The 24,518-nt window shown below is 46.6% G+C and overlaps 1 protein-coding gene across 1 annotated transcript; it reads right to left on the minus strand.

Annotated features, from left to right (window-relative positions):
* Window positions 1-796: 796 nt before the first annotated feature.
* On the minus strand, window positions 797-24,277 carry LOC149281685 (ribokinase-like). Its single transcript, XM_089499110.1, has 7 exons — window positions 24,199-24,277; window positions 23,035-23,098; window positions 21,696-21,758; window positions 20,406-20,570; window positions 18,271-18,362; window positions 17,383-17,571; window positions 797-973 (listed from the first exon to the last, which is right to left on the minus strand). Exons 1-7 carry the CDS (start codon window positions 24,208-24,210, stop codon window positions 797-799), a joined length of 762 nt encoding a protein of 253 aa, XP_089355236.1. The 5' UTR covers window positions 24,211-24,277.
* Between the last annotated feature and the right edge of the window lie 241 nt (window positions 24,278-24,518).

The following is a 24,518-nucleotide window of genomic DNA, read 5'->3' on the forward strand; positions in this document are numbered from 1 at the left end:
GGGGCTCGGATATCCCGCGGCACGCGCCGGGGCGAGGAAACGGCTGCCATGTGCTTCCTGTTGTTTAAGAAAACAATGCGCGAGGCAGAGAGCCCGTAACACCGAGGGCGACTCGTGCCAGTGCGGTGCGGCTTCGGGATTTCAAACCTCTGATTAATTAAACAAATGCTGTTGTGTTTTTTAAGCCACCAGAATTGTTAATAAAAGTATTTATTTTGGCTCTAAAATCTTCAATAGATCTGTTTATATTTTTAAGGCCTAAAATGTGTTTGTTTTTCAATAAATGAGCGTCTAGCAAATGGGGGTTCTGTATAAAATGTGATTTTAGTGCAATGTTTGAACCCATATAAGATGGAATCATGTGTACACACACACACATACACTCTCACACTCACACACTCACTAAAAAAAACCTTTGCAATTACCTGGTTTTCTGCATGAATTGTAAATAAAATGTGATCTGATCAACATCTAACACAATGTGCTTCATCTAATAACACACAAACTATGAGAATCTTTCATGTTTTTTTTATTGAACGCACCCGTCTGGTACTCAGGGATGTTAACCGGTTCCAATAACTCCTTAAGCCTTTAGCTGTTACTCGAGGGTTCTTTTTTAACTCATTGTCACATGATACAAAGGCAGGCCCTGACAGGCTGTTTTATAAACAAAATTAAACATTACTTCGATGTGCCCGTGTTGTTTTTATGCGATAAAACCTTTAGATTAGAGGATAACGGGACTGATCTGCGAAGGTTTATTTGCGTAACGTACAGTAATTAGGGAGCTGATTCTTCATCGGAACAGATCCTGGGGAAGGTCTCTCCGGTACGGATAGGACGTCTGAGTCCCTGCAGCCTGGACGCTCTCCGACGCAATGGAGTTTGATCTTCTCACCATTTCTTCTACACTCAAGTGAGGATAACGTGCGACGTAGAAAGCCAGGGAGCCGACGAAACTGTCTCCGGCACCCTAAAAACCAAAGAGAATCAGAATATAACGTCTCTGCCGATAACAGTCCGCCGGGGGCTATTACCTGGAAGGAGGCAAAACGCCGCGCTAAATACTTAGAGACAGTATCCGAAGATGATAAAAAATGCTTAATAACCCAAATTTACAATATGAAGCGTGCCCCCCCCCACAAAGCACAACAACTGCCCAAGACTCTGCATAAAAAGCGGAATAAAGCCATAAGGGGTTAATGCTGCACGTTGCCAGGGGCATTATTATTGTTTGCCACAATTAAGTACAGAAGAGACAGCTTTGCATATTGTTTTATGTAGGGCCAGCCATGCATCTGCCCCTGTTATCAATCAAACTGGACTCGGAGAAATATTCTGTCGGGCGGTGGGTGCAGCTAAACACTACTTCTCCCCACCTCTGAGACATCTGGAGTCTAAGGGGGGATCGCTGCTTCCCAGGGACTCTGGGTCAGCTTTGTCAATCTCTTGGCAGCTAAGCCGCATTTGGTCCCGCCCATTTTCCGCCTACTTCATGCCTACTGCCGCCTCCGTCTAACTGGGACCAGCCCCATTCCTTCAACAAAGCCACACCCCCCCAGAAGAGGGGAACATTTCCAGGCATGTTCATGGGTTTTATGGCTTTTATAGCTAACAGATAAAGTTTAAAGGGAAGCTCATTACCCGGCAGCTGAAATACGGCACCACCCGGTGCCCTTGGCGATCATGCGCAGCTATCTAGATTTCCTTATTGTTCCAGATCTCTGCTCTTGGTTTCATTGTTAGGACTGTTTTAAGTTTTTTCCGCATCTCTGTTCCTTGAGCAGGAAAATCGGGGCAAAAATAATGTGAACAGGAACCCCGGGACCCAGCGGGGCCGCGACGGTTAACGAGCCAAGCAGAGCAACCAAACTCTTATACACAGTCCTGGCGCTGGGTGTGAAAACTCCTGCCTATTGTCCTTTTTTATGTCTAGACTCTAAAAGTTATTTATTCATGGATTTTTTTTCCACTTTTCAAGCACATTTTTTCCGCGGACGGAAACCCCTCACCCCCCCCCCCCCCCCGCAGTCAGATGCCCCTTGCTCCTTTTTGTTGTGAGATGCTTCCTCTTGGCCGCGTTACCAGCCATCACCGGTCAGTGGATCCTCGCCACACGCACAGGGACATTACTGCTATTTATACCCCGGAACATGGAACGTTCATCTTGATTGCTGTATATTTTAGTCCGATACGTTAAAGCTGCAGTCCCACTGGTGCAAAACATTCATTGCACCGTCTAGTGCGCTAAGCAAATAAACCTTTGCAGATCTGAGATTTTATGCTTTCTTTTGAAGGTTTAACCAAAAAAAAAAAAAAAAACCCCACAAAGTTTTAAAAAGATTTTTCAATTTCTATGGTAACCAGTGTCTCCCAGTGAAAATGCGAATGAGGCAGACCCCCACTTGGGTTGTTTCTAATGCAGCATTGGTGGAACAGCACCTTTAAGCTTTATAGAAATTATTATGGTTCAGACACGATTCCCAAAGAACTTTAAATAATCATTTTTAAAAAAAACACCTTTTAGTATTTAAAGTTTTCTAATATAGATTTTTTTTAAATATAACAAAAGACAGATGGCCTTTTGTGCTTTACGATTCCCCATCACCCTTAGCCAGAATGATGGTGAGGGTGATGAGAGTTGTAGCCATCTGAGTAAACTGCTTCTCTGCACCATCTTTGCCCCAAACAGCCTGCCTGTGCCATCTTTGCCCCAAACAGCCTGCACTATCCATACCAATAACTGTGGCTATTACGCGCACCTAGCGGCTTTAAAGGGGGCGAACAAGTGGTAGCAGGGGTCCCCCGTGGGACCCGAGAGTGGTGGGCCTGGTTGCAGTTGTGACCCCTGCAAACATGATTGCTTAACATGAAAAAAATGTGCTCCGACTCAAACAGCAGGCTTTCCTAGTCTGAGGCACTAATACCCCGATCGTTTTATCCCTGGGTGGGCAGAATATCCTGCCGGGGTGACGATTCATTCACCTTTTGAAATGAATACCCCCATAAATCTAACACCAAACATATAAAACATCAGGTAGGACAGCGAGTACCTTTCGGTTAACCCTCTAGTAGACTGTCTAGTCTACGCCACCCATGTGGCTCTCCTGAGAGGTCAGGTCTTGTGCCACAATCTGCCCCGGCTCCGTCTGCTTAACAATGATAAGGGAGGGTATCGGAATTCCGCAGGTGGTGAGTTCCCCCTGGGCCAATATCTGGGGATCTGTTCCCATTTCCCGACTTGATTCATGGATGATTCACTAAGGAGTCATGGCTGTTATTAACCCCTGCATTCCAACGCCATGACCACATCACACACAATGAGCTCTTTGTACATACTTTGTATCTTTATAACCAAATACCATTTAAAGGAAAGATCAAAGAGGACAGATATGCCAGAGATTCCTTTCCCAATCGTTATTTGACTTGCGGTCAGAGAGGGAGAAGAAAGTCCTCCAGCTCATGAAATCATGAACACGGATTTACCATTAGGCTGCGCAGGCGCTTTCTTAATATCTGCGGGGAAAACAATACGGCGAGACGAGACGGATACCGCCCGGCGACCCCGGCAGGATATTTGCGAATATCGCAAACTCAGCCACGGTAACCCCGGGGGGCTTTCGCACAGACGTCACGGCAATCCCAGCGGCGCATGCTGGTCGGCAGTCACTTCGTGTTCATCTACTACACGTAAAACTGTCTCGCTAGGTGAACGTTCCGAACTAGGACCCCGCCGATCGCTGTGACGCGTTCACATCCTCGCACCGTGACACGTGTGCCCACTGCGGTAACATGGAATGCCCCCAGTAGGATGGATTGAGGGGTCCCCCTCCCCATGTTTGATCCCTGATGTGAATTGAAATGGCTCAGAACCAGGGGCGTAACTAGATGCCTCAGGGCCCGGGTGCGAGAATCTGTTAAGGCCCCCCCACCCCCTCACGCCCCCCAAAAAAACATGATTTTTACCCAACAATTTTTTTTTCAACAAATTCAATTTACATATTGAATCATATCTGTAAAAAAATCAAAGAAAAAGGGGCGCATGTACAAAGGGCATAATCCAGGGGTGTCCACGTTGTTTCTGCAGTGGGCCACTTCATCAGAATTGTATCCGTGCGCGGGCCGCACTCATTTTTCACTGTGACAAAAAATATGGCCTTTAATAAAATATGCAGATTAAAATAAAGTAAAATGACACAAAACCTTTACTCTTCCTCTCACTGATTTCTGGGCCTTGAAAGTTTTGCGACTACAAATTCAGGATTCCCTAGATTTATTCTAGGGATGAACTAAAATGAAAATTCTGGACCAAAACATTCAGGGTTCACTTAGCCAAAACCGAAAATGACCCCCACCTTTAAAAATAATAATAAAAACTCACATGTTTAATAAAAGTAGGTAACACACAACTGGACAAAATTAGCAATATGACTTGGCATGATAGGAGTGTGATTGCTGTTAGCCTAGGCAACCAGTAAATCCTGGTACCTAGGCATGATGGGACTGTGCTCGCTGTGATTGCTGTTAGCAATCACACTCCTATCATGCCAAGTCAGCCAGTACATGCTGGTACAGGGTGGCTGTAAGTGATGTGCAGACCCCATACTGCTGGCAGCATCAATACACAAGGGGGGCAGCTAGCTAGGTTTCAGCATGTACTGGCTGACTTGGCAAGATAGGAGTGTGATTGCTAACAGTAGTCACAGTCCCATCATGCCTAGGTTCCAGCACTTACACATCCATCCAGTAAATGCTGGAACCTAGGCATGATGGGACTCTGATTGCTGTTAGCAATCACACTCCTATCATGCCAAGTCAGTCAATACACGCTGGTACAGGATGGCTGTAAGTGATGTGCAGACCCCATACTGCTGGCAGCATCAATACACAAGGGGGGCAGCTAGCCAGGTTTCAGCATGTACTGGCTGACTTGGCATGATAGGAGTGTGATTGCTAACAGCAATCACAGTCCCATCATGCCTAGGTTCCAGCACTTACACATCCATCCAGTAAATGCTGGAACCTAGGCATGATGGGACTCTGATTGCTGTTAGCAATCACACTCCTATCATGCCAAGTCAGTCAATACACGCTGGTACAGGATGGCTGTAAGTGATGTGCAGACCCCATACTGCTGGCAGCATCAATACACAAGGGGGGCAGCTAGCCAGGTTTCAGCATGTACTGGCTGACTTGGCATGATAGGAGTGTGATTGCTAACAGCAATCACAGTCCCATCATGCCTAGGTTCCAGCACTTACACATCCATGCTATCACACACACACACACTCATTTATTCATATAATCATTAATTCACAGATTCATTCCCTCAATCACACACACTCATTCAAACACCCTCCCCACCCCCTTACCTGCACTGCAGCTCCCTCGATGCCGCTCACAGACTTCAGCAGGGGGCGCGGCCTCCCTCTGCCTTCTCTGCTAAAGCACAGAGGAAGTAGGAAGGCACGTGAACTCCGCTTCCTCTGTGCTGTCCAGAAGACCCTCCCACAAGTAAGTAGCAGGGCTTGAGGTGCGGCTCGTGTAAGATCGGTTGCCCTGGCTGCCGATCTTACGCGGGCCGCACCTCGAGGTCTCGCGGGCCGCATTTGGCCCGCGGGCCGCATGTTGGGCGCCCCTGCCTTATTTAAAAAAAAAAAAAAAAAAAACTTAAAAAAGATTTCGGGCGGCCCCTTGGCTTGGGCCCCCCTGCCGCCGGGGCCCGGTCGCAGTCGCGACCCCTGCGACCCCGGTAGATCCGCCACTGCTCAGAACATCTGTGTGCATGTGGAAACTCACTAATATATATATATTTATATTCACTACTGTTCAAAAGTTTGGGGTCACTTAGAAACGTCCTTCTTTTTGAATGAAAAGCACATTTTGTCCATTAAAATAACATGAAATGGATCAGAAACCCAGCGCAGACGGGGTTAATGCTGTAAATTACTATTGTAGTTGTAAATGGCTGGAATCTCAGAGGCCCTTTATCACTCCCATCACTCCTGTGTTCCAATGGCCCTTTATCACTCCCATCACTCCTGTGTTCGAATGGCCCTTTATCACTCCCATCACTCCTGTGTTCCAATGGCCCTTTATCACTCCCATCACTCCTGTGTTCCAATGACCCTTTATCACTCCCATCACTCCTGTGTTCCAATGGCCCTTTATCACTCCCATCACTCCTGTGTTCGATTGACCCTTTATCACTCCCATCACTCCTGTGTTCCAATGGCCCTTTATCACTCCCATCACTCCTGGGTTCAATTTCATACCGTTTGGCCCCCAAAAATATTTTGTAACCCTGCCTGATATACCATGAACTTTACCTCTCTAATAAACAGGCGGAGGGGGCACGTCTACTAAGTGCTGGCATCTGTTCTGTGCAGCTGCGAGAGGCTCTTATGCAAGAAATAAACGCACATACGGGGGAAACAAGCGATGATCGGCCCGTTTGGCACATGTCCACGAGCCATGGCCGCTGTCTGAATGCTGACTCAATCATGCGCAATCAGTATGGGGGTGAGAAACGCTGCTTACTCACCCTTCAGGAATTCGAAGAGTTAAACCCGGGAAACAGATCCAGTTCTTTTCTTGAGCAGGATAAACTTACTAGGGGTCCAAGGGCACAGAAAGAGTTAATTGGACCCTTCGCATGAAGGCTACTGGGTTGTCTGGTACTCTCGACCTCGGCTAGAACTTCACCTGCCCCGGGTTGATACCTGAACCTCTCCTGCCCAGACCCTGGTCTTGGGATTCCAGCAGGTTTGCCCAAAGCTCGTGAAAGAGGGGGTTCACTTAGCTGACTGGGGGTCCGGCTGCTGGCTCTGACCTTGGTACAGAGTAATGGTATATTTTGGCCGGTGGCAGCAGTTCCAGAGGCTGTGCTGCGTTAACAGAGAGAGATCACCCCGCTGGGCGACTGATCTATCCTACTACTCAATGGGCATGTTGGGGAGGTCTGTATCTAGCTGGCATGGCCTCCGCCGCGTCTCTCCCCAGGATAAGACATGTCACGAACCTTAGCAAGGGGGTCTCTAGGAAGAGACCCTTCTCAAGGTAGCTTCAGGGGGTGGCCGAGGACAGCAAATCCCATAAATACAACCCGGCCAGAGATAAAATTCAGATAATTAATTCAGAAACCCTGAGCGTGGCCATGAAGTAATAACAATAAAAATAATACTAATAATAACAGCAATAATAATAAAATAATACTAATAATAATGTTATTTATTAATAAAAATAATAATAATAATAACAACCTCACATTTACTAACAGGCTACAGAAAAATTTTAAACAATTCCACACCGGCCATTTTTCCAGGACCCAATATTTAAAGGGGGGGTCCCACTATTTATCAGTCAGGTTCACTCGGTCACTACTGTATACAAGTCACAAGCCCCCGAGTCTCCGGCTAATGCAAGCCTACGGGGCAAATACCTTCATCAGCTCTGCCATGGACAGCCGGCTCAGCGGTGGCTATTTCGTTGGGTAATGCCACCCAAATACTGAGATACATAACGACACTCATTAACAAAAAAGCCCCCCTGCCCCGGAGTATAACGTGATCTCCATCACATGGAAAGAACTGACCAATCGTTACAGATTTATCGCGAATGATTTGTAATTCCGCTGCCATCCGTAATTCCGATACATTATAAAACGCTCTTCATTAGAACGCATGTTACATAACGTCTAGTTTAGAGTTTTGGATAGAATATATAATGTAACATGTATTCGGACCTTCGAGTTATAACCGGCCCTCAAGGATTATTATTATTAGCGTTATTATTATCATTATTATTAATATTATTGTTATTATTATTAACGTTAGTATTATTATTGTTAGCATTATAATTATCGTTATTATTATTATTAACGTTATTATTAGCATTATCGTTATTATTATCATCGTTATTATTATTAAGCGCCAACAAATTCCGCAGCGCTGTGCGATATGAGTGGGGCCGTTAACACATAAATAAAATATACATTCATACATACGAGACCCGGCCCGTAACCTGCCATCTGGCCTTATGGTACTTTAAAGATTGTAAGCTCTTTGGCCAAGGCCCTCCTCGCCTGTTGTTTCTGTACGTCAGATTGTTATGTTATATACTACTAGCTTGGTATTGTACAGCGCTACAAAATCTGATGGCGCTATATAAAATGGTAAATAAGCCTCGCTTTAAAACGGTAACCAAGAGATCCAGTCTACCCCGAAAAACGCATCAAACAGAGCAACGAATACCCTGCAAAGCACAGAATTCTAATATCCGAAATAACAGAGAAACACAGAATCTGCCGGCCCCATCCGGCCCCCGTCTAGTCGCCCGTTTCTCCTGCTGTAAAGACTCAAACCTTAATATGTCTATCCAGGCCCGGACTGGCCATCGGGCTTTAACAATAAATAAATAAATAAAAATCGGCTGCTCAGTCTTAAATGCCCGGGCCTATTTTTTGTCCCAGTCCGGGCCTGTGTCTATCCCATGTATGTTTAAATCCCCTCACTGTATTACACTCTACCACTTCTGCTGGGAGGCAGAATTGAATATCCCTTATTTTTTTTATATAGCGCTGACAGATTCCGTAGCGTTGTTCCGTTATAGTTTTCTGACATCACGGAGCCCCTGCGTCTATTTATTGTCGAAGTGCTTGGGACTGTGGGTCAGACTCGTCTCATTCCCCGAGGCAGCTGCAGACCCCGAGGTGAGTGCCTGTCTCGGAGGTTAGAGCCTGTCAGCCTGTCTCGGAGGTGAGTGCCTGTTTTGGAGATGAGTGCCTGTCCCCGAGGCGAGTGCCTGTCTCGGAGGTGAGTGAGTGCCTGTCTCGGAGGTGAGTGCCTGTTTTGGAGGTGAGTGCCTGTCCCGGAGGTAGGTGAGTGCCTGTCTCGGAGGTTAGAGCCTGTCTCGCACGGCATCCAGCAAAAATGCCTGAAAACCACAAATTCACCCAATTCCCACACACTGCATGTTACTCATCGCTGGGACGGGTTCTGTTCCTCGACAATACAAAGGTAGCTATGTTGGCCGATACAGAAGCTTATTAACCATTTCTAGCTGGTAAATTAAACTCATGACCCCTGCTGCCCCCCTTTCCTCCCCAATGCCCCTCTCTTCTCCCCTGATGCCCCTCTCTCTTCTCCCCTGATGCCCCTCTCTTCTCCCCTGATGCCCCTCTCTCCTCCCCTGATGCCCCTCTCCCCTCCCCTGATGCCCCTCTTTTCTAGGAGGTCAGAATGTTTGCTGGGTATGAGGGGATCGCAGGGTTCTACGGCCCTAAAAGCCCCGATAATGTGTATAGAAACAGCAGAAACTGGGTTTAAAAATGTTAATAAAACACATTATTCTTCTAAATGCCCCAATCAGTCGCACAAATGCCCCGCAATAGGGCACAAAGGCACGTAAAACGTATGGGTAGAGCCACACCCTAGCCCCTGAAACAAAAGCATCCCCCCTCAAAAAAACACAAACTATGTGTCCGATGCCTTCATGGCAAGAGAAGGGTTAACTTGTGCTCAGTGCGGATACAACGGCTTCTACAATCCCCGCCGCGGCGATAATATAACCGCGGTGACATCATTCTGCGGGACCCCCCGTTACTTGCACGTAACTACGAGATGGGTGGTCCAGGGCTTCACAGTGACTGCACAGCGTGGCATCGCATCGCTCGTCCCAGACCAAGTCGGTTTTCTTGTTTTAGAGGAATCTCCATAAATTCCTCCGTCCCGATCCCGACGCGTCTGTAAGACCTCCCCGGGGGGTCTCCATCCCGCCACCAACTTTAATTCATGGAGACTTCCCCTCTTTGTGTGTCATGGGGAGCGTTTTACCGAACTGAAGGATGGACGTGGAAAACGAAGATGCAGTTGCCAAGGTTGAAAAAAACCTTGGTAGGTGCCAACAGTCACAAATTTGCCTGGACAGTCCTTGGAACTGGGCTTAGGTTCAATCTTGAGATAGTCCTGATTCTCAGGACTTCTGGCAGCTTTGTTTGCAGAATATTTAGGAGATATACAGGAGACCAACCCCTGACTAAGACCCCCACGGAGCTCCTCATACCGCCGGGAACATTTAGTCTTTATCACTGTTCAGCGAACCGGCATATCCAGGAAATTCCCCTAAACGCTTAACAAATAGATGATCTCATGGGGCTGAGAATTGTTAAATTAAGATTAAGCGCGGAAAGACTCTGCGACCCACCTGCCTCCACGCCTGGAGCCATCGCATCATATCTCCCCTGCCAAGAGCATGGCTGTGGTTGGAAGAGGAATGCTCGGGACAAGGATTTAAACTGGAGTAACCTTCCAAACATAGTATCACTTGGTAAAGTGGAGACATTTTTGCCACCCCATGAACTATGCATTATAGGACCGGCCCAGGTGGGTTTCCAGTGTAAGAAGGACGGGGCTGGCTCTGGAAAATGCATTGACCATAAGGTGATAGCTGCCAATTCAGTGTTTAGTGAATAAACCCTTTAGAATACTCGATAGACTAAATAAACCCAACTCAACTCAAGATGATGGCCGAACTCACCATGGTTCCTCTCATCCTCGGACGTTGGTGAGTTTCTTCTGAGTTGACCTTGGGCGTTATTCAGCTTCCTTCGGAGGAAATCGTAACCGAGTCAACGGCAGCAACTAAGACCTAACGTTTGGTTTTCACGGAGGAATTATTAACGATATCAGATAAGCGGCCAGTTGTCTCCTGTTGGCCGATCAAGCAGAAGACCTCAAAGCTCCTCCAGAAAGAGTCAATGTAGTGGGCGGCTGCAAAGCCTTGAAGTTGAATATCAGGACAACCAAAGTTCTAACCATCGGAACATCCAGAAGTCTGAGTGTTCCAGGTTCTACCGGCCCACACTACGGGAGAGCAGCTCAGAGCATAAATGAGAAGGTTCCCTTATAAATATGGGGCGAACCTAGACCTGAGGCTTCTGGTTTCTCCATGTGTGGATGGGGCAGGTGGACCTTAACCCAGGTCCTGTACACAAACTGCCTTCGAAAGGTGGGTTTATGGGTGGCCGTTGTCCATGTGCTCAGAGCATGACGCGTATCAAGGGGGAGGAAGTCCCAAGCTCTGTTCCTTATGAAGACACAATGGAAATAACCGTATTGGTCCAAGTGAAGACGGTATTTAGTCGAAGGTGACCTCAGAGGTCCTGAGAGCACATCTAAAGATGGAAACGGGTGGTTTGGATGTGATGTGGGAGGAAAGTCAGAGGTTCCACGTAGTGTAGGGGAGGACTGAGGGTCCCGTCATGTTCGGACGGAACGCCAGCCCACCTTCCATGGAATGAGGCACCATTAGTGAGTGACTGCTTGTGGAGGCAGGATCTGATTGGAGGTTAGTTACCCCCCGTTATGCGCCCCCTGCACCCCACCCAACTGGGAAAATGATATTTGTACGTTATGGATCCTATCCTGTATATTGTGTGAAACCGTCTAACTCGTTCATAAAAAAAAAATGGCTGTTGGCCTATAAGCATTTTCAGGGCCGGCCCTAGGCCAACAGGCACCATATTTGAAACCGCATGAAGCTCCACTGGCACGGATCTTCTGTCGCTCTGATCCTAGGCCTAGGGGTGTGTGCCCCCACTTCTCCATTTCTTACAACTTTATTAACAATAAACAAACTCCCCTCTCCTATAACTCTGAGTCACACGCTGCCACATGCGCTTCTGTTATTCTAGCTCAAGGTTCCGCGAATAGAACGCCGCGGGCGGACATGCAGCGTCTCCATTTACAGGCGTATCCTGTAATCTGAATTATTATAACTATAAAAATGATAGGGTTGCGGAAACCCTAGACATTTTTGAACGGTTGGCAGGCTGAGAATTATAGGAGTTGTGCTCTCACAGAAGGGCTAAAATGTTGTGGGGCGGGGAAGGGGTTAAAGCGGCAAACAAAAGATTTACTGCAACTGGGGTTATAACACTTGGTCAGTTTGCTGCCATCTGCATCCTCGCCGGCGAGAAACGCCTATCACACAAAGCCGCTGATGTACATGTTGCGCAATCAGCCGAAATTGCATTATTAGGAGGAGGAGGAATTTGATAAAATGTGTTAAAACCGCAATCCCGTGTTTTTTGCTGATGCACAGAAACACGCGTGACTCGGCCCCCGAAGCCGGGACGGTTAAACCGCAAGAAAGAGACCCCCCCCCCAAAAAAAACCCAAATAAAATCCAGATGAAATAAATTATAATTCCCAATTCCCAGAGTAATTCCCAATAAGCAGACCAACAGCCAGGACTGTCCTAGCTTATTCAGGACTGTCGAGAGCTATGCATAAAGCCCTACAAAATACCAAATATTCTACCTGTTATTTAATATTTATAAAAGGTGCCTTCGGCCCCTGACGGCCCCCAGCACATTCTCCCCTGAGTGTTTTTAATTCTCTGCAGGACATTCAGAAGCATCATGTCTACCAGCTTTCCAGTATCGACACCTCAAACAGTGCCAGCAGTCCCAATAAATGATATTGTCGCTGGACTGTCCCACTCGAGACTGCTGGCTGCTATGCATGACAAACCGCTTTGAAATGAGTGGTCGTTGAAGTTGCGATCGGTCCCGCGGTCAGTGCTGTAAGAGCCCCCTATGCCTAAGCAGATGTGACCCCATCCAGTATGTTAGTAAATAAACCTGTTTGCATGCAGCAAGCGGGGAGAAAGAAACACTAAGCGCTCTCCAGAATATCAGACTGTCCGGTTCTCACTAAAGGTTTCCGTGCTCAAACTGGATGATCCGGGGCTGGAATGAAACAAACGGTAATAACAGATCACGCGTGACACGGGTGACGAGGCGCAGGACACGGGTGACGAGGCGCAGGACACGGGCGACGAGGCGCAGGACACGGGCGACGAGGAATGTGACACGGGCGACGAGGAATGTGACACGGGCGACGAGGAATGTGACACGGGCGACGAGGAATGTGACACGGGCGACGAGGAATGTGACACGGGCGACGAGGAATGTGACACGGGCGACGAGGAATGTGACACGGGCGACGAGGAATGTGACACGGGCGACGAGGTGTGACCTCCGCTTTGCTAGCACGCTGTACAGGTTAAACGGAACCTAAACATTCCATATCCAGGGTATGGGGCTCCACAGGGCCCTGTACCTCTATGACACTAATAAAGAGACCTCCGGGACAAAAGGTAGGTCAGTTGGGGAGATCCCATGCTCTTCAATCGTTGGGACCCAAAAGGCCATGAGGACTGGCTCTGTGTGGCCCTAGGCATGCCCTGCCCCCATGCAAAGCCACGCCCCGATGGCCTAGCCTCATTTGCATTGATAGGTCGGCTCTCCTGGGACCGGCCATCTGAATAAGTAATTCCGCAGCCATAAAAGCAATGCACGGGATATGACATCATATCCGGCGCAGCGATGACAGATATGCAGAGTCCCGGGGGGGGGGTTATAATCCCACAGTGTGCAGGTAAATCTTAAAGGCAATCTAGAGGGTAACGAGGGGGTTAATAATGTTTGTTTACTAAGAATTTACACTTTCTCCCATCCCTCTAGATTGTAAGCTTCTGAGCCTTTCGCCTTAGTCAGCCGGTTCTGGTTCCGTCAGTCCCTTTGAACGTAGGGAGTGTAAGCAGCGCTGTGGATATTGTTGGCGCTATATAAATAATAGATAATGTGGTGATTATTATTATTATTAATAAGGGATTATTTGCTCAGGGTTACGTAGCGTGTCTCGGTGCTGGTATTACTGCCGTGTGCACCGCACCGCGTGTTCTAAATCACGCAAATTCTCAGGGAAGCCGCTTTTTCGACCTTTCTATTTATTTTATTGACCTTTAAATGTCTCCGGGAAGTCGCCGTGTTCTAAGAACCATGCGTTCCACGCACCGAAGTACAATCGCGTTATAAAATCACATTAAAATACACAAAAAAAAAGCCTTTTAAATCCCCGCCCTGCAAACAATCCGCTTCTAAAGACGTCCACATTTGGGCTTTCTGCTGCTTTTTCCGTACAGAAGCCGCTAGGACACTTTTAGCTTTTAGGTTTTCTTTTGCCCGGAGATCTGCAATTTAAAAGAATCCGCCAACCCACGCACGGCAATTACTGCAGTAAATACCCACTTTGGGGGCTCATTAACCAGGCGCTGTCGCTTGCGTGCCGCGGGTGAGCTGCCGTTACCGATCATTCCTGTAAAACGAGCAGTTAGGAAGACAGGCCCTATTTTTAGCTCTTTTTTGCGGCAGGTCGGGGGGGGGGTTTGGGGGTAATTATTGGGTACGAAAAAACCTGACGTCTTTTTAGCGCACATACGCGGCTCGGCAGGGGGCAGGTTCGGCACGAGAAGTCAACTAGCATTGGGTGGCAGCGCAGAATAATCATCAGGGGGCAAAGAGGTCCCAAGTTCCCTCTCGCTCACTGTCTCCCTACCTACTCCATTGACCACTTCCGTGCCCCGTCTCCTTTCCCGCAGCTCCTCGTCTTCTCTTGCCTCTTCTTCTGTCTTCTTTCTTCGTCTGCTTCTCCCCAGCATCAATACCGCTGACCCGATGCGCCTTTACATCTTTTTTTTTATGTTGGCATCAATTTTGACTAAAGACTCCAACGTCTGATGGACTGACGTTCCTTTAAGTGTTTTATCCACGTATCAGTGAGTGGGACTTGCTGGCACCAAGAGCCCGCTGATCTGCCACACAGGCTACGATGCCACCCAAAGGGGCAGAATTCACACAAGAACAGACTGTGGGGGGATGGGGTGACGCAGCGAAGTCACCGATATGACTTAAAGCCGTTCCGGTCGGCTGCGTCACAGGACGGGCCGGACGTCTGTCCGTGGGATGGCGTACAACCTGTCCTTGGAACGTTGTATCTTCATGAAGAATTCTTCATACATTCCAAGAAACCGAAGCACAAGGCGGCGTTCGGCTGATTTAAGGGAATTGTACGAAAGCAGATAGAGGTCCTGAGTAATGGCTGCCAGCGGTCTGTCGGGGATGATGTAAGAGATCAGCAATGCACTGAGGTATTACACAATACCTCCTATATGTTTAAAGGGGCGCTGACTCCATATAGGACTCCAGCACTCCATCGTGTAAGATATTCACATTTATATCTTGCAGCCATGATGTATACTACCAGACAGCATACTTCATGCAAATTCTCACAACCCCTTAAGTACAGACGGCATCAGAATCCTATTGGCTGAACAAGCAGGAAGTTGGAAGCCGCTTCCTGTTCTCTCCCCGCGTTGTTTTTTAGCGGACGGCGCATGAGCCTCTGGCGCTAGAGATTGTTTCCAGCCGCGCAGGTCCTTTGTGAAGCTATTATCACAGATCTGTTATGGTGAGGTGGCGACGGACATAATTGAGAACTTCCTAGGGTAGGCTACAAGGAGCTCCCCCTCTTCTATGGTAGAGGCTTTGTGATGGGGTGGGTCTAGCACTAGACAGCCTTTTGTGGGTGGGGAGTGGGAAGGAAGTAGGCGTGTCCCGGAGACTCCAGGTCAAACATGGGGAGTCCATAGATACGGTGATGGGGCGGCAAGATGGCAGCTCTAACATACAGAGCAACATGGAGATTCTATAGAGAATGATCTCGTTTCCTAGTCCATGTTTATAGGTATGACGTGCAGGAGATAATAACGCCCGAAGGGGGCCGAGGAGGCACCGGGGCATCGCTAAGCCATGAGCTTCAAGCACTGGAACGACGTGTAAGGAAGTGATCCTCGGTCTTACACCCTAAAAGTGTTCCTGAGAATAGATGTGGAAATTTAACCAACGTTTGCTAAATGGGTAATTGATAAATTTCACAATCAGAAGAGATTATCCCACCCCGGGGCGGCAATCCGGAGCTTTTATAAAACCCAGCGTTGCAAAATAAACCTGGCGGTTACAACCACTATTAGTCAGCCATATCTCTAAAGGCACAGAACACCAACAGATGTTTCACAACGAGAGACACGCAGAGGAGAAGTCAGAGCGAGATCCGAAAACCCAGACCCCCAACTACCCCACCCATCACAGAGCAAATCTCAGAGTGCCCCGAACGGTCGCCATCTACACTGCCCTCTGCACCAAAAGCACGTCAGAAACCTGCAACGGGACATCCGATGGTACAACTCATTCCAGCCCCAGCGCTGTATACAGTAATATAACCCCCAGCGCTGTATACAGTAATATAACCCCCAGTGCTGTATACAGTAATATAACCCCCAGTGCTGTATACAGTAATATAACCCCCAGCGCTGTATACAGTAATAACTCCCAGTGCTGTATACAGTAATATAACCCCCAGTGCTGTATACAGTAATATAACCCCCAGCGCTGTATACAGTAACATAACCCCCAGCGCTGTATACAGTAATATAACCCCCAGCGCTGTATACAGTAATATAACCCCCAGCGCTGTATACAGTAATATAACCCCCAGCGCTGCATACAGTAATATAACCCCCAGCGCTGCATACAGTAATAACCACTGCAGCATTGTATACCCCACACTGAGCTGATCCTTTATGGCAATGCTAATGAAGTCTGTTGCTCTATAGACTTCTACCATTCAGAGTGTCCTGTTTGGTGATTAAAACTGTGCCATTCTATTGCTCCACACAGGCAGTGTGATAAGGAGTCGGGGTGTTTAGTAGATCGGGGATCAGAGCGAGAATCATACAAACGGCTTACATGGAGCTGCCTGAAAACATTATATTTTGGGGCAAAAACAGTAATTGGTTTAAAAAAGAAAACTGGGCGATATTCCTGAAAACATATTTTCAACGCAAAACAATAAAAAAAAACCGAAGAAAATATCTCCAGACTGATGCCTTTCTCACGCCTCCACTCCTTGCCACCAGGGCAGGCTGACAGGAGCGCCTCTTAGCACCGCTCAGACACCGGGTGGTGCACATGCCCTCACCTCAAACACACACTATGGGGGTATCTGATATTTAGCATCAAGAAACCTCCCCCCTGGACAGCGCAGGCAACTTACAGGGGCAGAAACAACGGGGACAAAATGATAATAGATGAATAGCCCGACGGATAACCGGTTTGGGGACCAGATGTTCCAGATTGTAGAAATTGTGCCAAATAGTAGATCGGTGAGCAAACAGACGCACAACCTCACATAAAAAGCAACGTTTCTGAGATATAAATATTCATTAGGTTTTTGAGGCTTACATGTCGAAGTCTTTTTAACTGGGAAAGTGGTAGATAAGTGGAACAGACTGCCAGCAGAAGTGGTAGAGGCCAATACAGTGGGGGAAGTTCTGTTTCTATGTTGATATCTATGTTAGGCATTGCAAATTAAGTCAAAAACATCAATTTGAAATACAAACGTTACCACAGAAGATGTTACATTATTTATCGATATACCTGACTTGTTCCGGATTTATGATAACGGATACAACACTTACCGTGGTGTCCACGGCGGTCACTTTATTAGTAGGTAGGTGCCTTGGGGTGCGATCATCCCGAGACAGGACCACGCAGCCTTCTCCCCCCAACGTGACAATCACCAGACGGCAGCCCCTGTCCAGTAACAGCGATCCAGCCGCCCCAGCATCGCCAGCCCCGGCAACCCGGACCCCCGTTAGAATTTCAGCCTAAAGAATGAAGTGAATCGTTATTACAACGTGACACCCCGCACCCCCTGTCCTATTTATATAGAGTAGCAATACCCATCATATCCTCCCTGGAATGTTCACAGTAATCGCAGGGTTAAAACACATTCGGCTTAAAGCTGAACTTCCTCCAACTGTTTTATTCCTCGTATCGGGTTCAAAATATTGCGGTTTTCTTTTTTACCCCAGTTGTGGTTTTTGCCCCCATAATATAAAGTTTTCAGGCGGCTGCATATCAGCCGTTTGTATGATTCTCGCTCTGTTATCTGATCCCTGATCTACTAAACACCGCGACTCCTTATACTGCCTGTGGGGAACAATAGAATGGCTCAGTCTTAATCACCCAACAGGACTCTCTAACGAATGAATACTGTATACAGTGCTAGGGGGTATTACTGTATACAGCGTTGGGGGTTATATTACTGTATACAGGGCTGGGGGCTATATTACTGTATACAGTGCTGGGGGTTATATTACTGTATACAGTGCTGGGGGTTATATTACTGTATACAGCGCGGGGGGTTATTACTGTATACAGCGCTGGGGGTATTACTGTATACAGCGCTGGGGGTTATATTACTGTATACAGCGCTGGGGGGTTATATTACTGTATACAGTGCTGGGGGGGTTATATTACTGTATACAGCGCTGGGGGTTATTACTGAGTCACAGACGTCTCACCTCACTTTCATTGCAGCAGAAGATGTCCGAATAGCTGTAGAATTCTGGGTCCAGATCAGAAACGGCCGGCGCTGGGTTGAATATCGTCTTAACTGAAGCAACAAAAACGTTTTTTTTCCTTCATTCCATCACTAACAGCGGCCCAGAGAAAACTTTAGAAATCCCCTTTTACTGCCCAACAACCCAAAAGTTAAAAGAATAAAAAACAAAATGTCTGCAAATCTTTTTTGGGGGGGATTTTCACATTTCAGCATTAAGAAATATTGTGCTATATATAAAAATCTTATTTTGTTTTTAATGTTAAGAAACCCCTGCTTGGCCTGAAAAAAAATATATATAATTAACTCGGGTAATATAATATCGTGAGAATGGCAAAAAGTTTCAGTCTTTAGGGTAAAAAATAAAAATCCCTTTGGTCGTGAAGAGGATTAATAACTCCCTGCAGTTCTTAATATTTATAGTAAATAAAGAATATTATCTCAATAAGCCCCACTAGCCCAGCGGCTCGCTGCTCCTCGGCACGGCTGCTTGCAATCAGGTTCCTACGCGACCTCCGTTTGTTGGCTATAAACAAGTCGTTGATTTTTAATACGTTACGGATGCGTCTGTCTGGCTCGGCTCGCAGTCAGGCAGGGGATCAAACCGTTCGCGGAGTTTCAGAGGCTGGTTAAACGGCCGCTTGCTGATCCCATCTGTTTCCATTGGCGAGCGCCTCCGAGACGATCTGGTTTTGCTTACTCCTTCCAGAGTATCCGGGCTCGCTTACTGCCCGCCGCTTGTCCGGTAATCGTTCAGGACGTAGCGTTACTTCAAGAATCCCATTTCTGTTAGCAAGCGTTTGGAGCCCCTTTTTCTGCTTTTAATTTACATTTTTGCCCTCTTTACCTAACGTATCATTCATAACGCCTCATCATTCCCTTTGAATATATGTATCCTATGAAGCTCTGCTTAGATTGTTGGAACTATATATTTTTTTATTATTATTATTACTATTATTATTATTATACATTATTATTATTATTACTATTATTATTATTAATTATTATTATTTTTGTTGTTTATAATAATAATAAAAACAAAATAAGAAAAATAATAATAATATTTTTATCATTGTTGTTGTTATTCTTCTTATTATTATTTTTGTTGTTATTATTATTATTTTTATTTTATCATTATTATTTATTATATATTTTTTTTATTATTGTTGTTTATTATTATTATTTTTATTTTTTTATTATTATTTTTATTTTATCATTATTATTTATTATTATTATATATTTTTTTTATTATTGTTGTTTATTATTATTATTTTTATTTTATTATTATTATTTTTATTTTATCATTATTGTTTATTATTATTATTTTTTTTAATATTATTATTTTATTACCGGTATTATAATTTTGTTATTATTAATATTTTGGTTGTTTTATTATTATAATTTTTTATGTAGAGCACTACTTGCTGTGAATTTGTTTCGTTTAAAGGGACACTCCAGCCGTCTTTAATGCGTTTGATAGCTGCATAGTCCCTTTTGCAGAAGCACGAGCGGATCCCGCAGCGTTCCCATCCCGCGGCCCGCAGCTATTCTGCGTGCAGGAGACTTATGTTTTGCGCTTTATTCTTTTCATTTTGGAAGAATGTATATTAAAGCGCTCCCGTAGGGTCCGGGTCACTCATACTAGTTTAATATGCATTCTTCTGTAGTAAAACTGTGTAATGTGTAATATTTTCTGCTAGGTAGACAAATCTAGGCTTTATATCGCTGCATTGTCAGTAAGATTATAATACAGGCTTCTCAGATTACTATCCAAGAACCTGAGGTTAAAACAGACTCCGGCATAAAGCTACCTGGGTGTTCGCTCTACGGTGGGAGAGAAAAGCGGCTCATAAAAGGGCTTTTTAGAACAGCCTGCGAGCAGCGATGTGTGAATTATCCCCAAAGAGACAATCTATTAACATTAACTAGCAGAAAAGTAGAATTTGACGACAGATAAGAACCTTAATCAGTCGTTAGCCTCTACCACTTCTGCTGGGAGGCTGTTCCACTTATCTAGCACCTGCTCAGTAGAGTAAAACTTCCTTCTAGATTTAGGTTCTAGATTCTGAAATGTCAGGTGGGTTGGGATGATCTCACCTCCGGAGGTCCGGGCCATCTTCAGGGCTTGCAGTGACACCCCAGGCGAGATCTCCAGCTGGCAGACCATCGCTTTGGCTCCGCTGATAGCAGCTGAAGCTTTTCCCAAATCCTCTGCGTCCAGCAGCAAATTGGCACCAGCGACGATCACTATGGCGTTCTGACCTGCGAGACGGGAGACTCGGTCAGTATGAGGGCTTAGACTGGGTCGCCAGAGCAGGGCTGCCCAGCTGTACATAAAGGTAAAAAAGGTTGGGGGTCAATTAGAAATGTCCTTTTTTCTTTTTTTTTTAAAGAAAAGTACATTTTGACCATTAATATCTATCTACACACGCAGACACGCAGACACGCAGACACGCACGCACATTCAAAGGTTTGACGCGTCCTTGTTTTTGGAAGAAGAAAAAAATGTGTCCATTAAAATAACATGAATTGGAAACCCAGTGCAGACGGGGTTAATGCCGTAAATGACTATTATAGCTGGAAACGGCTGATTTTTTATGGAATCGATTAATATGTGTACAGAGGCCCTTTATCACTCCCATCACTCCTGTGTTCCAACGGCCCTTTATCACTCCCATCACTCCTGTGTTCCAATGGCCCTTTATCACTCCCATCACTCCTGTGTTCCAATGGCCCTTTATCACTCCCATCACTCCTGTGTTCCAGTGGCCCTTTATCACTCCCAGCACTCCTGTGTCCCAATGGCCCTTTATCACTCCCATCACTCCTGGGTTCCAATGGCCCTTTATCACTCCTGTGTTCCAATGGCCCTTTATCACTCCTGTGTTCCAATGGCCCTTTATCACTCCCATCACTCCTGTGTTCCAATGGCCCTTTATCACTCCTATCACTCCTGTGTTCCAATGGTCCTTTATCACTCCCATCACTCCTGTGTTCCAGTGGCCCTTTATCACTCCCATCACTCCTGTGTTCCAATGGCCCTTTATCACTCCTATCACTCCTGTGTTCCAATGGCCCTTTATCACTCCCATCACTCCTGTGTTCCAGTGGCCCTTTATCACTCCCATCACTCCTGTGTTCCAATGGCACGTTGTGTTCACTGATCCAAGTTTAAGTTTAAAAGGCTAATTGCTTGTCAGAAAACCCTTTTGTAATTACGTTACAGCCAGAAATTCCCTTGTTTTCCATGAAAGCAGCTGAGTGACCCCAGACCTTTAGTAGTGTGAATATATATATATACGCACATTTTAGGGCGAACTACTTGTCTGTGTGAAGGAGTGAGGAGTACCTGGAACCTTAGGGTACCGGGCTGTATTCCTTATTTACCTTCGCTGTTCACAATGATAGAAGCCGCTCCGGTGGCTGCCGCTCCGGTCTGACCCACAAAATCTGGGGAATGGATAAAAATATTACTTATGTAGTAAAGTTTTTTAACGGAGACTCCGGGTACAGAATACAGAGGCCGCGTTAATAAGTCGGTGTTTATTTGAGGGAGTTCCAGAGATTCTTTAGAAACCACTCCAACCACATCACAGAGCCGAGCGAAATGGGTTTTCTCTTTCCCTTTTCATATGTTTATAGGTAACAGCTGTGCTGAAAAAGAGACTTAGATGACGTATGCCATGGAGAGGCAAAAACAACATCTGCTGAGGGCAGCTGGCAGCACCAAAACTTCCCAAACAATGCCGATCTATGGTGCTCAGCAAACAGACCTCCATGTCCAGGTGTGAGCAGAAATGTTGCGCATGGGCATGACTGAGGAGCGTGGGCAAAGCTGTACAGCATAGGCAGGACTGGGTGCAAGGGGCAAATTTAAACCCCGTTGGCTAGTCGTTTAACATGCATTTTTCATTGGTTGGGCTGTATGGGATAGTAGGCTTGATATTGACAGCATTTGGGCTACAAGCTGCTGTAAAAGCATCAAGGGAGCTCTAGTCCTAAAAAATCTGCAACAAGCAACATCTCCCCAGTGCCAGCCCCAAACATCTCCCCAGTGCCAGCCCCAAACATCTCCCCAGTGCCAGCCCCAAACATCTCCCCAGTGCCAGCCCCAAACATCTCCCCAGTGCCAGCCCCAAACATCTCCCCAGTGCCAGCCCCAAACATCTCCCCAGTGCCAGCCCCAAACATCTCCCCAGTGCCAGCCCCAAACATCTCCCCAGTGCCAGCCCCAAACAGCTTGCCAGTGCCACGTTTGCCAACAAAAAGCTTATCAGTGCTATCTTAGAATCAAACAGCTTGCCAGTGCCATCTGTGACACCAAACACCCTGCTGTGTCCCTGCGCACGCTACCTGCAGTAGTGGTGCGTATCGCTTCCTCCCTTCTATGTGCAGACTGATCCAGCATGCAGGAAGTGGATGTGATGTCACTTCCTGCACGCTGGATCGGTCAGACACAGCGTGCAAGGGGAGCGTGGGAGAGATCATCCGATCAGATACTCTCTACAGTCTCCATGCCGCTAGCTGCGGGTATTACCTGCACCTAATGGCTTTAAAGGGGTAAACAAGTGGTCGCAGGGCCCCATGTGACTATGATTGTTATGCCCCTGGCTTGGAGGCAAGTGAATGGTGGCATCCGGCTTGGCTCGTGAAGAGTGCAGGAGCGCGAACCAGGAACAAGATGGACAGCAGAAAATTCACAACGCGTCACTCGTCACACAATTACCTGTGGAAACATTATTCTTTTTGAAGTTCTCTATGTAATTGTTCCCGAATGAATCGTCCCCGACCTGCGCGAGAAACCAGCAGAAATAGCGTGTCAAACAGATGATATAAACATTTCTACCGGAGCGCTTGGGCATCTCTGCGACTGCTATATAATTATTTAGATATACGGACTGTATATAGGGGGCGGGATCTGTTACAGGCCGCTAGATTTATTCTCTGTGTTCTTATAATAGATTTTTCCTTTGTATTTAAATTCCATAAAAAAATTTTTTTCCTTTAAATAAACTTGATTTCCACGGGGGCCGTGTGTCATCGCTGCTATTCCCCCCCCCGATCTGATAATACCCCCCCCCCCCCGAGGTGCCAGATACAGACTCTGGACGCGAGCGCCTCGGGGTATTAAAGAGCGGCCGTGGAATTTCACCGAGAATAAACACAGAGGTTCCAGTAAGAGCGGCCCTGCCGAGGGCTCGTCCTGGAGCGTCTCCAAAACAGCAAGAACAATCATTTCTGGGAAAAGGCAGCAATCGGAGCGACCGGGCGTTAAATACCAAATACCATTCACGGCGTCTCACAAGCTGGGGGGGCGAGGAATGTCCCATCTTCAGCTACAAGTGATAAAGGCTGATGATACCCACCGGGGGGGGGGGGGGGGGGGTTGGGGCTGGATAACAAGTCAATGACAGCGCTGGCTAGGAATAACGGAGTGTGTGACATGTAACCGTATAAGTATGTACAATAGAACAGCCTCCCAGCAGAGGTGGTAGAGGGTAATACAGGGAGGGGATTAAACATGCATGGGATAGACATACGGCTCCTGAATCTAAGACGAGACCAACGACTGATTAAGGTTTGAGTCTTTACAGCAGGAGAAACGGGCGACTAGACGGGCTCTGGGTCTTTACGCAGAGTCCGTAGGATTTCTGCATCGGCCATTTTTTCCAAGCATAGATAAAATTGTGGCAAAGACACCAGAAAAGCCGATCCCTGCTCCTAAAATGCTCTGGGCTTTATTCACTAAATAGTGATTAGCAGGAGAACCCGTTCATCTCTCCATGTTTTAAGAAGGTTTAATGCTGGTTTAATTCTTTCTCCTGAAGAAATGCCTGAGCTGCCCCCCCTGTGTTTAGCTGAGAGGTCAATAAAATTCCGGCTCCATTACCTTACAAACCATTGCGGTCTTCGCTCCGAGCCGCGCCGCCTGAATACATTGATTCGCTCCTTTTCCACCAAAACCAATAAAAAACTTGTTTCCGTGGATCGTCTCTCCGGCTTTGGGGAGTCGGGGGGTCAGGCTGTAAAGTGGGCAACAAAAATCACCTGCATTATCGGTAAAGTAAAATGATTCTAATGGACGTGTCGTTCAAAGCACCAATGGCCCTTTATCACTCCCATCACTCCTGTGTTCCAATGGTCCTTTATCACTCCCATCACTCCTGTGTTCCAATGGCCCTTTATCACTCCCCTCACTCCTGTGTCCCA

The sequence above is a fragment of the Sceloporus occidentalis genome, unplaced genomic scaffold, assembly GCF_023333645.1.
Source record: "Sceloporus occidentalis isolate IW3139 unplaced genomic scaffold, rSceOcc1.0.p SCAF_129, whole genome shotgun sequence".
Taxonomy (NCBI): Eukaryota; Metazoa; Chordata; class Lepidosauria; order Squamata; family Phrynosomatidae; genus Sceloporus; species Sceloporus occidentalis.

What these genes read in the sequence shown, in the direction of transcription:
- LOC149281685 (XM_089499110.1), bottom strand. An exon ending in AAAGAATAATGTTTCCACAG is followed by an intron (nt 21,759 to 23,034) that starts GTAATTGTGTGA and finishes TCCATTCCCCAG; the next exon opens with ATTTTGTGGGTCAGACCGGA. An exon ending in GATGGCCCGGACCTCCGGAG is followed by an intron (nt 18,363 to 20,405) that starts GTGAGATCATCC and finishes TTGTTGCTTCAG; the next exon opens with TTAAGACGATATTCAACCCA.